The sequence below is a fragment of the Solanum lycopersicum genome, chromosome 10 (assembly GCF_036512215.1).
Source record: "Solanum lycopersicum chromosome 10, SLM_r2.1".
In the NCBI taxonomy this organism is placed as follows: Eukaryota; Viridiplantae; Streptophyta; class Magnoliopsida; order Solanales; family Solanaceae; genus Solanum; species Solanum lycopersicum.
In genome coordinates, this window is record NC_090809.1 from 64019390 (window position 1) to 64034428 (window position 15039).

At 33.3% G+C, this 15039-nt stretch overlaps 2 protein-coding genes across 2 annotated transcripts; one reads left to right on the forward strand and one right to left on the reverse strand.

Annotated features, from left to right (window-relative positions):
* On the reverse strand, positions 1-5544 carry LOC101248632 (polyadenylate-binding protein 7-like). Its single transcript, XM_004249529.5, has 10 exons — positions 5000-5544; positions 3299-3417; positions 3007-3200; positions 2607-2866; positions 2406-2512; positions 2133-2322; positions 1305-1594; positions 978-1100; positions 606-794; positions 1-487 (listed from the first exon to the last, which is right to left on the reverse strand). The coding sequence occupies exons 1-10, from the start codon at positions 5193-5195 to the stop codon at positions 287-289; spliced, it is 1869 nt and encodes a 622-aa protein (XP_004249577.1). The 5' UTR covers positions 5196-5544; the 3' UTR covers positions 1-286.
* Positions 5545-9845: 4301 nt separating this feature from the next.
* On the forward strand, positions 9846-13029 carry LOC101260495 (uncharacterized). The gene is made up of 3 exons (XM_004249781.2): positions 9846-10199; positions 10377-10461; positions 12848-13029. Exons 1-3 carry the CDS (start codon positions 9846-9848, stop codon positions 13027-13029), a joined length of 621 nt encoding a protein of 206 aa, XP_004249829.2.
* The last annotated feature ends 2010 nt before the right edge of the window (positions 13030-15039 follow it).

Consider the following 15039-nt stretch of genomic DNA (forward strand, 5'->3'; position numbering starts at 1 on the left):
TAAAGTTTTAAAAAGGTCTGCATTAAGTTAAGCTGTCTATAATATAAAGTCATATAGAGACTCTAGTAAATCCCTCACAACGAAGGTAAATAGAGACAGTCTAGATTGTAATAAAGCAGAAACATATGGACTCCAAGGAGTCTAGTAGGGTTGCCGCGCCAGATGGTATGACAACCCTTGCTTACTCTACTACCTAACCTTAACTACTACAACCCCCCCCCCTACCCGCTAGTAACTTCTATCTATCTTTGCTAAAGATAAATATGTCAGCTGCAGCATTGCTCAGTCAGTTGACTGCAACTTCTGATGCAGAGAGAAAACTTGGCTGAAGTGACTCTTGGCTGGAAACTTTCGCCTTAGAGAGCTTGAGCACATCAACTGCTTCATCCACTTTGGTTGCCAGAGATTCTGGAGACTCCAACAGTAATAGCAGTTCAGCGTTGTCCATCTCCAACAGCATTCCAGTTATCTTGGAAGCAAGCTCAGGCTGCAGAAAGGATGTAACGTTAGTGTAGTGAGTTGATAAATAAGTTATGATAATTATTCTCTGGATGTAAGAAGACCAATATAAAAGAAAAAGGAAAGCAAGAAAGAAAATCAATCACCTTATGTTTATGAACAAGAGGATAAAGGCGCTCGCCAAGTATCTGTTTCTGCTGATCAGAATTAGCAGAAGCAAGCAAGGTACTCAGCATTTCAGTACCATCAGCTGCAGATTCTGCAATAGATCCAAAAGATCTGTTGTTCACATCACGAGTCTGTCCATTCGGCGCAAATCTGACCTGCCCAGCACGCTGCAAGCATGAAATTTTTTTAGGAGTATTAGTAATACTTAGGCCACTTTTGAAGCTAAACTACTTTTCAAACCTAACCAACTAAGATGGAACTTTTGAAAATCTCAGTTGTATAACCAATTCACTAACATTTGGACATCAAGATTTTCAATTAATGTAAAATAGGTATGGGGGTTCAACTACCTGAGAATCTTTCGATGGCACAGCTGGTTGACCTGATGGCTGCACATTGGTCACATTTGAAGCTGGCATATATCCATTCATCCTTCCCCTGTTCGGCCGGTATGGTCGATAAGCATTAGGAATCTGAAAAAAAAAAATGCAAGCTGTAACCTCCTTCACCATAAATTTAAACAAAAGCATGTCAATTCAATCTAACATGTCTGGAATTGCTTCTAAAAGCATAAAGAAATTTTGTTTTCAATTATGAACCCAATTGACCATACAAAAACTACAATAAGTGGAGAAAGTAAAGATGGCCAAGTGGTATGATTCTTTACAGGGACTAACCATGGGAACTGGAGCAGGTTGATAACTAGGTCTGGGGGTGTTTGTGAACCCATTAGTACCCCAACCTGGCCTCATTGCAAGAGACTGGTACATCAGCCCAGGTCGTGCTGGTACTTGAGGAACAACACCATGGCCTGGATAGTAAAGGGGAGGATATGCACCAGGATACATAGCTGAAGCTCCTGTTAGCCCAGCAAGTCGTTGTGCATGCTGTAGCTGTAGCTGGGCCTGTCTTTCCTCTTTCCTTTGAGCAATAGCCACATACAACGGCTTTCGGTGCAGCATAAATCCTGTGAAAAATCTCACAAAAATAAGTCTCATATCATACAGTGTAATCACTTGATGGCGAATTGGATACCTAAAGATCGTATGGCATGTAAATCACTCAATTCAAGAATGGAAACTGTCCAGATGTTGAAGAGTTAGGTGAAAAACACAAAAGAGGAAACATGCGAGAAAATAGACTTCCAAAATTGAAGCATCTTCATTGGGTAACGACGTACATGCAAACATGGTGTGATATAAGCACATAAACATATACTTGACCAATAGTATACACAGGCTTTGACTGATTCGTCTATCTATTTGTCTAATTACTTGCAAAATGACTGGAATATAATTTAGGCTTCTTCTAAAACCAAAGATGGCTTGTCTTTCTTATTTAGTTTTTCTAGTCAAAAGTTTCCAAAACTTCACAGAACTAAGGAACACAATGAAAAGAAATTTCAGCCTAATTATAGAGAAGAAATAAAACATTGAAACATGCGGCATCAGAGTTTTTGGTGCATGCTACTATGATCTGGAGCATATTAAAAATGTACGACTCACCATAAAAAGTATTCACAGCATTATAGGCCTCCTCTGCTGTGGAGAAGCACACAAATCCAAAACCCTTACTCAAACCTTTCTCATCTTGCATAACTTTAGCAGAAGTAATTGTGCCACATTGGCTAAACAGTTGGTGCAGCTCATACTCGGTGACATCATCATCAATATTCTTGACATACACATTTGAACCCTGACATGATAATTCAAGTATTTTCACAAAGAGATCATAAACAATTAATTTACTTTTACTTTTAAGGAAATGAGAATGTGTACCTGGTATTTCATTATTTGCTCCCTCCTTCTCTCTTCAAAGAGGCGCTTCAGGAGTTGTTCGCGCTCTGCTTTCTTTTGTGCTCTTGCTACATACAAGGTCTTGGAGCCTATTTAATGAATATATTTCACCTCACAAAATTATAAACAGCATGACTGCAATTACATTTAAGAATACAACAACATCACAAAGCTAGGACTTACCAACAGGTGATCCGTTCATTGCTTCGGCAGCTTTTCTAGCATCGTCTGGATTGTCAAAGTTAACAAATCCAAAACCCTTTGGAGCTCCATTCTCATCCTTTGCAATAACAAGGCTTATAATTGTCCCAAACCCAGAGAACTTTTCTCTTAGATGCTCCTCTGAGATATCAACATCCAAGTTCTTGAAGTACAAATTTGTGTACTTAGCATCAGGATTGGGCGAAATCCGGTCAGTCTTTTTGACAAATTTGCCCACATACCTATGCCATCAATGCAAGATATCATAAATAAATAGACTAAAAAAAATTTGCAAATAAAGAGAACAACTAATTCGTCTAAGATCTTCATAATTGAAATATGGAAAGCTAGATGATTGCAACAGATATGGAAATGCTCATACAGTTGTTTTTCTCCAGCCATGATCCCATTAAGCTTCTCAATAGCAGCATCGGCAGACTCCTCCGACCCAAACTGGACAAAGCCATATCCCTTGCTCTTTCCATCCTCATGAGTGACAATTTTACAAGATAAGATATTTCCGAACTTCTGAAACATTTCTTGAAGCTTCGCATTGTCAATTGTATCACTTATGTTCTGTAAAATTGCAATTTAGATATATAAATCAAAATAGAGAACCTGTTAAGATCTCAAATCAATTGAATACTATTCACTCAGTCAAAGCTTGATGATACCTTGATGAACACGTTTCCTTTACCACTTCGTCTCGCATCAGGGTCACGCAGAGACCAACTAACCCTCATAATCTTTCCATTGAGGGTGGAGTTATTTTTTACCTCGATAGCACGTATAGCTGCTCATAGATTTCAGAAAGAAAAAACATGCATTAGCTTTCCAAGTCAAAATCAAGCCACGTAGTATTTCCAGAAAAAGTCAATCATATACGATAAAAATAATTGAAGGGCATTATCCTCGCCCATCAAGTCTTGTTGGTCCAGTAAATAGAAGTGGTATAAATTCTAAGCACAACGAACTTCCTGAGCAGATATCACATGACAGGAAAAATAAAAAATGGTAATCAACAGTCCGTGAAAAAACTTAATAACACATTGAACACAATCAGAAAAGGTTAGCTCATGATTGGACTCCAAAATCGCAGGTCAGATCACATCCATTAATCCACAACATTTCATAAATGATACGAGTTGCTAACCAATAAAAGCAACTAAACAACAGCTAATGAAGTTTGTATTGATACAGTTTATCAACTTTCTAAAAGGACAAAGCAACTAGACGGCAAAAAAAATTAAGCAAAACTATTAACAAGACATAATTTTGGAATCACTAAGATCATCCAACCAGTGAAATCATCTAGGGTCTAAAAGGGATCATTAAATGTTAAAAAGGATCTAACTTGTAATGAAAACTACACAGACGACTCGTACCACAAAAAAAAAACAATAAACTTCTGGTTATAACTGATAAAATCTTAAGATCTACAACTATATAGTCTTCATCTCACAGAGCACCAACTAACATATAACAGCGACCATCAGTGACAGATCAAATCAGATGACTTGAAACAGAAAAAACACAAAAATAAAAATAGTCAAATCCTCAAGATTTAATATTATATATTTCTCCTATCAGAAGACAACTCATTTGATAGTACATTAAAATCAACATCATACCTGAGGAAATGGGAAATAATTTTTTTTTTTTAAAAAAACAATCACATTGGACCACTAGTCACAGTCTATTTTTTTCTCACTCTCAGACAAAACTTGTATTTGCAAGCCTATTCAGTAATTGATTGATTAATCATGAGACAAAAATTGTATATCAGATTCTACAGTTATCAATCGATCAATCATAACGCAAGAAGTGTATATCAGATTCCATTCAGTCATCAATTGATCAATCATGACATAAACATGTATATCAGATTCCATTCAGCTATCAATTGATCAATCATGGCACAAAACAAGTATATCGAATTCCATTAATTTATTGATCAATCAAAAACTTGTATATCAGAGTCCCTTCAGTCATCGATTGATCAATCATGATATAAAACACGTATATCAGAGTCCATTCAGTTACAGATTGATCAATCATCACATACAACATATATATCAGATTCCATTTTGATCAATCATGACATAAAAAATAAACGTATATCAAAGTACATTCAGTAATCGACTGTTCAATCATGACACAACTTATACATCAGACTCAATCCAATTACCGATTTGATCAATCATGAATCAATTCAACACAAACTCCAAATCGAACATGCAAATCAAAATCAATCGAATTTTTTTTTTAAAAAAACGATCAAACGATCGAAGCAGCATTTCAATCGATATAAACCAGACCCTAGCAATCAATGCAGATAGATACATGGAGCATAAAAAAAAATTAAAGAGATATACCATCCTGTGGGGAAACAAAGTTGACGTAGCCGTAACAGAGAGAACGTCCAGTGGATGAATCACGGCAGACGCGGACGGAAGCAAGGCTTTTAAAGTCTGAAAAATAATCAAAAAGTTGTCCATCGGAAACATCGTGGTGAAGATCACCAACGTACAATGATGATGGCGTTGCAAGGACAGTCGGAGGAACCGCCATTGACGCCGGCAACAAAATTCAAAATGCTTAGAGAAAGAGGAAAAAAAAAAAGCAAAGCGTTTCGTATCGAAATTGGTGTTTTTGCTTAATTTTGCTAATACAAAACGGAGAGAAACAGAATGAGAAAAGAGTGAGTGAGTGAGTGAGAGAAGTGGCGTTCGCTTATAAAGAAGTGAGTATTAATTCAGGGATGAGAATGGAATTAATAGGGGGGCAATTATGGGAAATTTGGGAAATTTTAAGGGAGAAGAAGGAATTATTTTTTTATTTTTATTTTTTGGTTAATTTGAAAGCCAAAAAAGGCAAAATTGAGTATATGATATAATGAACTAGAAGAGAGAAATTTTGCATGAATATTTCCCTTTCAAAGGAAATTCTACCAAACACTGCTTAAGAATTAGAAAAAATAACACGTGTCAACACGCTCCCTTAACAAGGAGTGTTTACTCAACTTCCCCAACTAAATCTGTGGATTTGAATAAAACCAATTCTACTCTTATTTATTTATTATTCTTTTCCTCTTTATTCATATATCATTATTACTTTGTATCTACAGATAATATTAGATGGAAAAAAATGGCTTGTTTGAATGTAATTTTGTTTGTTACCCCCTTTGCTTTTAATTTTTTTTTTCTATTTTTAATTTGGTATGAAATCAATTTTATTTATTTATTTATTTACTTTTGACTTTGACCAAGAAGTATAAGGGGAAAAAAATTTAAAAAAATCAATTTTGTAATTTTAAAAAATTAAAAGTATGGAGAGTGTATCTATATGTTTATTTATTTTTGTGATCTTAAACATGTCATCAGAAAGTTAGTAATAGTAAAATTTTGAGAAATTTGCTAATTAGTAGATAATTACAAACTTTGAAAATTTTTAAAACAATTTAGTGAATATATTTTTCAGCATGTCGTAATATTTTTTGCCTGCATTTGAGCATCATACTTTTACTATAAACAAACTTAAAACCATACAAACTAATTTTGTGATGAACATGTTAATTTACGAGGTGTTTTTCGTGTTTCGAAAGCTAAACAATTTTTTTGGTTAATTTTTTCATTTTTTTACTTTTAAAATTTAAATTATAAATTTTTAAAGTTCAAATTATATTACATAAATTAGAACAAAAATAAATAAATAATAATTTTGTAAATTAGGTTTATGACTGCAATTTACTTTTATATTTATTATGTCTTTTTTTAATTATACATACAAACAAGTGTAATACAAATTATCATGCTAAGATCAATAAAAGCTAAGCCTTAATTTGGAACTTATTAAATAAAAATCAATATCAAAGTGATAAAATTTAAATCCTAATTTTTATTTATTTATAAATACTTTATTTACTAGTGTATGAGTAATTTATTAAATTAAAAATATTAGTTTCACAAAATTATATTTAAATTTATTATGTGATCTCACTAGTCAAAGAGGAAAGATTACTTGAGTAATTTTTTCCTCTTTCATATAATGCAAGCTTGACTTTGTTAAGTCAATTTGGTAGAAGAAAAAAGTAAAATAAAAACAAATACGGTTAACAAGTAAAGGTCATAAATTAAATGCCGAAATAAATATAAGCTTTGATCGAAAGAAAAAAAATAAACATAAGTTTATCACATGAGTTTTACGCGTTATTGTAACGACCTGTTTAGTCGTTTTGAACAACAGATTTTATTTCTGAAAAACTGGTTGAAACAACGGACCCCACGACGGACCGTCATGGGCACGACGGACCGTCGCAGGGTCTCGTTTCAAAACACTTAGAAATTCTGAAATTGGGTACTGAAAATCGACTCTCTGAACTTCGTGACGGAGTGGCAGGACGGACCGTCGCAGGCTCGACGGCCCGTCACAGGCCATTCACTTAAAATCGAGTTTCTGTAGCATGTGACGGACAGCAGGACGGACCGTCACAGGCACGACGGCCCGTCACGGGCTACGCAATTCCAGGCTGGGTCGGATTTCTGTTAATTTATTTAAGGGGCGTTTTGGACTATTTCCTGCTTTAATTATAAAGTGGTGGGTTAATGTTAATAAGTCTAATTACTTGGGGGTTAAAAGAGGTAACCTTAAGTTAACTAGTGGGTTATTATTGCCATCTTTTACACTCAATTATATGTTAATTAGGGTAAAAGAAAGAGGGTTGGAATAAGAAAAATAGAAAGAACAAAGAGAGACAGAAAAAGAAAGAGAACGAGTAGAGAGAGAGAGAAACGAAGAGGATAGCAAGGATTTTGAGAAGATAGCTTGTTGGTCGCAATTCTTCGGTGGAGGTAGGTTATGGTTTCTCTTACGATAATCGTAGTAAACTCTTAATAGTAAATGATATGTATTGATAGTATTGTAAACCCCTCTATGTGCTTAATTGTATGTTTGCATGAATATGATTATGTAATTGTGAATAAACAAGCATGATGAAGCTATTGAATCCCAAATCTTGAAAGAAACCCTAATTCACTTGTTAATGATGATGTCTTGGTATAAAAGAAGGCTTGATAAATTATATAATGAGATTGATGATGCCGTGGTATAGAAGAAGGCTTGATAAACTATATAATGAGATTGATGATGCCTTGGTGTAAAAGAAGGCTTGATGAAATAGGGGATCGGGTGCCACGTTCTGGTACCAGGATAGAAATAGAGGATCGGGTGCCACGTTTCGGTACCAGGATAGAATGAGGATCGGAGTGTCACGTTCCGACACCAGGATAGAATATGGATCGGGTGCCACGTTCCGGTACCAGGATAGTATATGAGGATCGGAGTGTCACGTTCCGACACCAGGATAGTATATGGATCGGGTGCCACATTCCGGTACCAGGATAGAATATGGATCAGGTGCCACGTTCCGGTACCAGGATAGAATGAGGATCGGAGTGTCACGTTCCGACACCAGGATAGTATATGAGGAGCGGAGTGTCACGTACCGACACGAGGGGAATAAAGATAATGAATCTTGAAAGATGATAATATATTGAATCGAATGAACATAATTCCCAAATGAGTATGGTATGGAGGCTTGAGTACTCATGTGTGAACTTGATGGTAATTGTTAATGATATAGTACTTGTTGTTGCTACATGTTGAGTATCATAGTTGATTTTATGATATTACTTGATATATATTGATTTCTATTTTGAGTTGGCCGATGATATCTACTCAGTACCCGTGTTTTGTACTGACCCATACTTTTATGTTTTCTTCTTGTTTATTTGTGGAGTGCAGCAAACGTGCCGTCATCTTCGACTCAACAGTAATTCAAGCCAGTCTTACTACATCGGAAATTCAGGGTGAGCTAATGCTTCTAGCTTGGACTGGATCTTCTTCTTCAAGTCTCGATGCCTTGAACTTCCGGCATAGACTAGCTTCTTATGTATTTTTAGCTTCTTAGAATACTCTTAGTTTAGTAATTTGATTATAGATGTTCTTGTGGTGATGACTTCCAGATTTTGGGGAATAATAGTTATTGAATTGGTTTTTATTAATGAGTTTAAGTCTTCCGCATTATTTTCTGTTGATATTATATTGAAATGTTAAGGTTTAGATTGGTTGGTTCGCTCACATTGGAGGGTAAATGTGGGTGTCAGTCGCGGCCCGGTTTTGGGTCGTGACAGTTATTCAGAAAATAATAGACACATAAATGAAAAAAAGAAAAAAGTGGAATACGTTAAGGTTGTGCAAAAGATTAAAAATTTAGACCTTACAAATTATTCCTAAAAATACTGATTCAAACCTCAAAAACTCAAAAAAAAAAAAAGTAAATATTATAAAACTATTGAATTGTAGATGTTTCTTTTCATAAAAAACATAACATAATGAATCTATTTGATGTAAGACTTAATGTTATGCTAACGTATTTGGTTAAAGAATGTAAAGGGTGTTTTCTATATCCTATAAAAGGGTGGTCTTTTCACCCTTATGATATACACTTGAAGATATAATAAGAATATTATCTATTCTCTACTTTCCATCACTATTTTGTCTTCCTATATTGTTTAAATATTATTACATTTTGCTCTCGTTTTATAACACGTTATCAGCACGAGTTTCTAATTAACTGAGACATACTCAATTCAAAATTAATTCCTAAAAGTTAATCAACTTTCTTTCGGAGTCAAGTATATATTTGTGTGTTTATAACATCTCTAATAGGACTTGCATAAATCTTTAATCTATAATTTAACTACTGTATATATAACTTGACTTAACTATTACTGTGATACTTTATTTAGCATAATAATCAATACGTTATAGATTTATATTGTTATGTTATTTACTAACTTATAACTCTAAATTAATTATTAAAGTAATATGATAGCATGCTTGTTAAAGTTACTATTTTTGTACATTATGATAATATATTGGTGTGTCATAAAAAATAATATTATTGTATTAAATATGATTTGAAACTCTTAAGAAAAAGGATTGGCGTTAATACTATATAACAATTAAAAATACATATTAAATCTACTGTTTCAATACGTTATTAGTTTATATATTTTTAAGACATTCAATGTGCATGCATTTAACATATAATTTATTATATAATCATATTATACTTTATCATTTGAACATTATTTACAATTTATTATAAAGAAACCAACATCATAATATTAACTCAATTATTTTATGATAGTTTTCATTATGTCGAATTTGTCAAAACTTGAATTTGTGACACTTGACATTTCTGGAAAGAATTATTTGTCATGGGTACTTGATGCTGAAATTCACCTTACCGCTAAGGGCCTTGGTGATAGTATAATTGAAGAAAATACGACATCAAATCAAGATAAAGCGAAATCTGTGATTTTCCTTCGTCATCATCTTGATGAAAGCCTGAAGGTTGAATACCTAACGGTGAAAGAACCACTTGAATTGTGGATAGGTTTGAAAGGGAGGTATGACCACCTCAAGGCAACGATATTGTCAAGGGCTCGTTATGAGTGGATGCACTTACGGTTTCAAGATTATAAAATCATAATTGAGTATAATTCTGTTGTATTTAGTTTAACTTCCCAAATGAAATTATGTGGGAAAACAATAAAAGATGAGGACATGTTGAAAAAGACACTAACTACTTTTCATGCCTCTAATATAATATTATAGCAGCAATATCGTGAAAAAGGTTTTCAAAAATACTCTGAACTGATCTCATGCCTTCTGGTGGCTGAGCAGCATAATGACATTCTAATGAAAAATTACGAAGCCCAACTCGCTGGAAGTGCTCCATTACCGGAGGCACACGCGGTTGAAGCACATGGTCAGTCTGAAATAATATAAAATAATCAGGGCCATGACAATGTGCGCGGGCATGACAAAGGCAAAAGATGATATAATAATCGTCGAGATGGTGGTCATAACAAAAGGGAGAACAATATAGGTTCTCAAATAATCCTTCTAAAGGAAAGGGCGATTATTGTCATCGTTGTGGCCTTAAAGGTCAATGGAAAAATGAATGTCGGGCACCTGAGCATTTTGTCAGGTTGTATCAAAATTCCTTTAAAAGGAAATAAAGGTGGCGCCTCCTCTTTTAAAGCCCGAGTAGAGTCACATTTGACTCTCAAAGATGATGTTCAGGCAGGATCTTCTAAAAAATATAATAAGAATGTTGAGGCAAACTTAGCATTAAAAAAGATGATACTTTTGATGGGCTCGATGATATTACACATCTGCGAGCTGATTACTTCTTTGGGGATCACAACTGAGATTGATAATTGAACGAGGAAATGAATAATGTTTTTAATTATTTTTATTGTCTTAATTAAAGTTTATGTACTTAAGATTTCTTTTGCTAAATTTCATACTTCTCATTATGTATTTTTTTTATTCTTGTGAAGATAAATAAAATTTTTCAGTCATCAGTTGGATACAAAATGAGAAGTGGATATATGTGTCTTCTGGACAGTGCCACAACTCATACGATACTAAGAGAACAGAAATATTTCTCTCGTTTAATAATGAAAAAGGCATATGTTAATACAATATCTAGTAGTACAAAATTGATTGAGAGCTCTGGAAGAGCGACCTTATTACTACCTGGAGGAACATTATTGGTAATTGATAATATATTGTATTGTAGTAAGTTCACAGAAACTTGTTAAGTTTCAAGGTTATTCGCCAAAATAGAAATCATGTTGAGATTGCGAAAGAAGAAAAGGTGGAATACCTTTATATAACTACAATAAATGCGGACAAGAAAACTGTGCATGAAAAATTGCCAGCACTTTCTTCTGGGTTATACCATACAAATATTGGTACAGTTGAATCACATGTCGTAGTAAACAAAAGGTTTACTGATTCTAATGATTTTATCATTTGGCATGACCGGTTGGACCATCTCGGTTATAATATGATGCGCAAAGTGATTGAGAATTCACATGGGCATACTTTGAAAAACCAAAATGTTCTTCAAACCATCAGTGGCTAAGGTTAGGTAGAATTCCCTACATTTCTGAAATGGATATAGGGTGATATATGTGTACCTATTCACCCTCCATGTGGATCATTTAAATATTATATGGTCTTGATAGATGCATCTACAAGATGGTCTCATGTGTGCTTATTATCAACTCGCAATATGACTTTTGCGAGGTTGTTGGCTCAAATAATAAGGTTAAAATCACAATTTCAAGATTATGCAATAAAAACAATTCGTCTTGATAATGTTGGTGAGTTTACATCTCATGCATTTAATAATTATTGTTTGTCCACTGGAATAACAGTTGAACATCCTGTTGCACATGTTCATACTCAAATTTAGCAGTCATTAATTAAACGTCTTCAATTGATAGCTAGACCGTTATTGATGAGAACAAAGTTGTCTGTTTCGATTTGAGGGCATGCTATTTTGCATGCAGCAGCGCTTGTGCGCACAAGGACAACCAGTTATCATGACATCTCCCCATTACAATTGGTTTTTGGTCAGGAGCTCCCATCTTAGAATCTTTAGTTGTGTGGTATATGTTTCAATTGCTCCACTACAACGCACAAAGATGGGTCCCCAAAGAAGGTTGGTGATATATGTTGGGTATGAATCTTTTTCTATTATAAAATATTTAGAACCTAGAACTGGAGATTTATTTACGGCAAGGTTTGTTGATTGTCATTTTGATGAATCAGTTTATCCAACATTAGGGGGAGAACAAAAGCAGTGGGGAAATGAGATAGATTGGAATTCACTTTCACTGTCTCATTTAGATCCTCGAACAAATCAATATGAGCAAGAAGTTCAAAAGATAATTTATTTGTAGAATATTGAAAATCAACTGCCGAATCCATTTACTAACCTTCCACAGGTTACTAAATCATATATCCCAGCTGCTAATGCTCAAGTTCGAGTTGATGTCCCTATAGGACAAAATGTTAAGGCAAATAAGTCTTGACCATGCTTAAAACGTGGTTGACCAATTGGTTCCAAGGATAAAAATACTCGAAAAAGGAAAGGAATAAATGATCAAGATGATGATCATAATATTGAGGCAATTGATCATGAAGAGCTCCGAGACATAATAAATGATGACACCACAAAGGAGGTCCATGTACTTGAAAATAATGAGAATGAGGCTCTATAAATTATGTCTCAACGAGAAAAAGGTGAAATTGAAATAATATTGTGGTGGATAATATTTTTGCCTATAATGTTGCAGTTGAAATAATGCAACAGGATGAGGATTTCGAACCAAGATCTGTTAGCGAGTGTAGACAGAGAAATGATTGGCTAAAATGGAAGGAAGCAATTCAAACAGAATTAGCTTCACTTGAAAAATGTGAAGTTTTTGGATCAATAGTCCGAACACCTGAAGGTATCAAGCCAATGGGGCATAAATGAGTTTTTGTGTGAAAACGCAATGAAAGTGATAAAGTCGTAAGATATAAAGCACGACTTATGGCACAAGAATTTTCACAAAGGCCTGACATTGATTATGAGGAGACTTATTCTCATGTGGTAGATGCAATTACATTCAGGTATCTAATAAATATGACAGTTTATGAAAAGCTTGAAATGAGTTTAATGGATGTTGTCACGTCCTATTGTATAGCTCGCTAGACCACAATATTTTTATGAAAATCTCTGAAGCACTCAAAGTTCCTGAAACATATAAAGATTCAAAAGAAAGTGGTTCAATAAAGCTTCAAAAATCTTTATATGGATTAAAACAATCTGGGCGAATGTGGTATAATCGTCTAGCGAATATTTGATAAAAGAAGGGTACAAGAATGACCCTATTTGTCCTTGTATTTTTATACGAAGGTCAAAATCTGAATTTATAATAATATCTTTTTATGTTGATGACTTGAACATTATTGGAATTCCTAAAGAGCTTTCAAAAGTCTTTGAGTGTTTGAAGAAAGAATTTGAAATGAAAGATCTTGGTAAGACAAAATTTTGTCTTGGCCTTCAGATTGAACATTTGACAAATGAAATATTTATCCATCAATCAACATATACTGAAAAGGTTTTGAAAATATTTTACATGGATAAATAACACCCATTGAGTACCCCGATGGTTGAAAGATCTCTTGATATAAACAAAGATCCATTCCGACCTCAAGAAAAGGATAAAGAGGTTCTTCGTAATGAAACACCATATCTTACTGCTATTGGGGCACTAATGTACCTTGCCAACAATATCCGTCCAGATATTTGTTTCACAGTAAATTTATTGGCGAGATTCACCTCATGTCCAACAAGAAGACATTGAAAAGGTGTTAAACATATATTCAGATATCTTCAAGGAACAATTGATATGAGATTGTTGTATTCTAATGCATCTAAGTCAGAATTGATTGGTTATGCAGATGTTGGCTATCTTATTCCGGACATAGTGACTTGAAGATAATTTATGAAGGGATTTATAATAATAAAATATTATGATGTATATAAATTTAATTTACGAAGGGATTAATCATATAAAAAGATTCTAATATATATTATGAATTAATATAGGACGTGTAATTTTAAAATATATATTCATCTTTTAAACAATTTTTTTTTCCTAGTTAGGATTGGATCAAGGGTATGGTTAGCTTTAGGCTCTTAAAAGTTAACTACTCCAAAAAAGATAATTATTTTCATTAAATAATAGAATTCATACGTAAAACATGTTTTTAGTTTATAACTTTGTAGGTAAAAAGTTAGTATCTTATTATATAATTTGAAAAAACAAATCGAATTAATAAAATTTTAGTCTTTTTTGCAATACAATACATTAGTTTTTTTCCTCAAAAATATTATTGGTAGACAATAATTGTAAGTACTTTAATTATAAACTTTTAAATATCAAATAAAGTTGTATTATTATTCATAGAGTTACATATCATTTTCACGTCTTTTCAATATAAAAGGTTAAAAGGTTACAATTTCATATAGTAACATAAGAATGCATTATATCTTTTCCCATATTATCAAGTTCTTAATTTAATATCCCAAATTACAATTAATTTTAACTCAAACTTAAAAAAAAACTCTATATAATATTTTTAATTAATTAAGTCAGAATTCTTTTAATTGAATCTAAAAAACTTTAAATTTGTTTGAATGGGTGAGCAAATAAGGTTAAGTTTTTTTTATCTCGCATGAATTAGTAAATATATCTATTTAGATGATTTCTTATTTTGTTTTGGATTCATATGTCAAATGACATTGTATGCTAAGTTAAATAAAAAATGAATTGATTTGTGTCACAAGTCAAAATGCAATAATATGTCCAATCATATTAAAGTCTGAGCACGTTATATGTGAAAGATATAAACGTTACATCTCAGTTGAATATTGTCATGCTTACTTAAATGTAATTGACCGAAAATGGAAGAGAAATACATCACAAGATTCGCGAAA

Bases quoted from the DNA above. Each gene is read 5' to 3' on its own strand.
- LOC101260495 (XM_004249781.2), top strand. From the start codon at position 9,846: ATGTCGAATTTGTCAAAACTTGAATTTGTGACACTTGACATTTCTGGA. The intron at 10,200-10,376 runs GTATTTAGTTTA...GTGGCTGAGCAG, and splicing joins TAATTGAGTATAATTCTGTT to CATAATGACATTCTAATGAA. The intron at 10,462-12,847 runs GTCAGTCTGAAA...ATAATGTTGCAG, and splicing joins ACACGCGGTTGAAGCACATG to TTGAAATAATGCAACAGGAT.
- LOC101248632 (XM_004249529.5), bottom strand. From the start codon at position 5,195: ATGGCGGTTCCTCCGACTGTCCTTGCAACGCCATCATCATTGTACGTT. The intron at 2,867-3,006 runs GTATGAGCATTT...TTGATGGCATAG, and splicing joins ATGGCTGGAGAAAAACAACT to GTATGTGGGCAAATTTGTCA. The intron at 1,101-1,304 runs GTTAGTCCCTGT...TTTTTTTTTCAG, and splicing joins AACCTGCTCCAGTTCCCATG to ATTCCTAATGCTTATCGACC.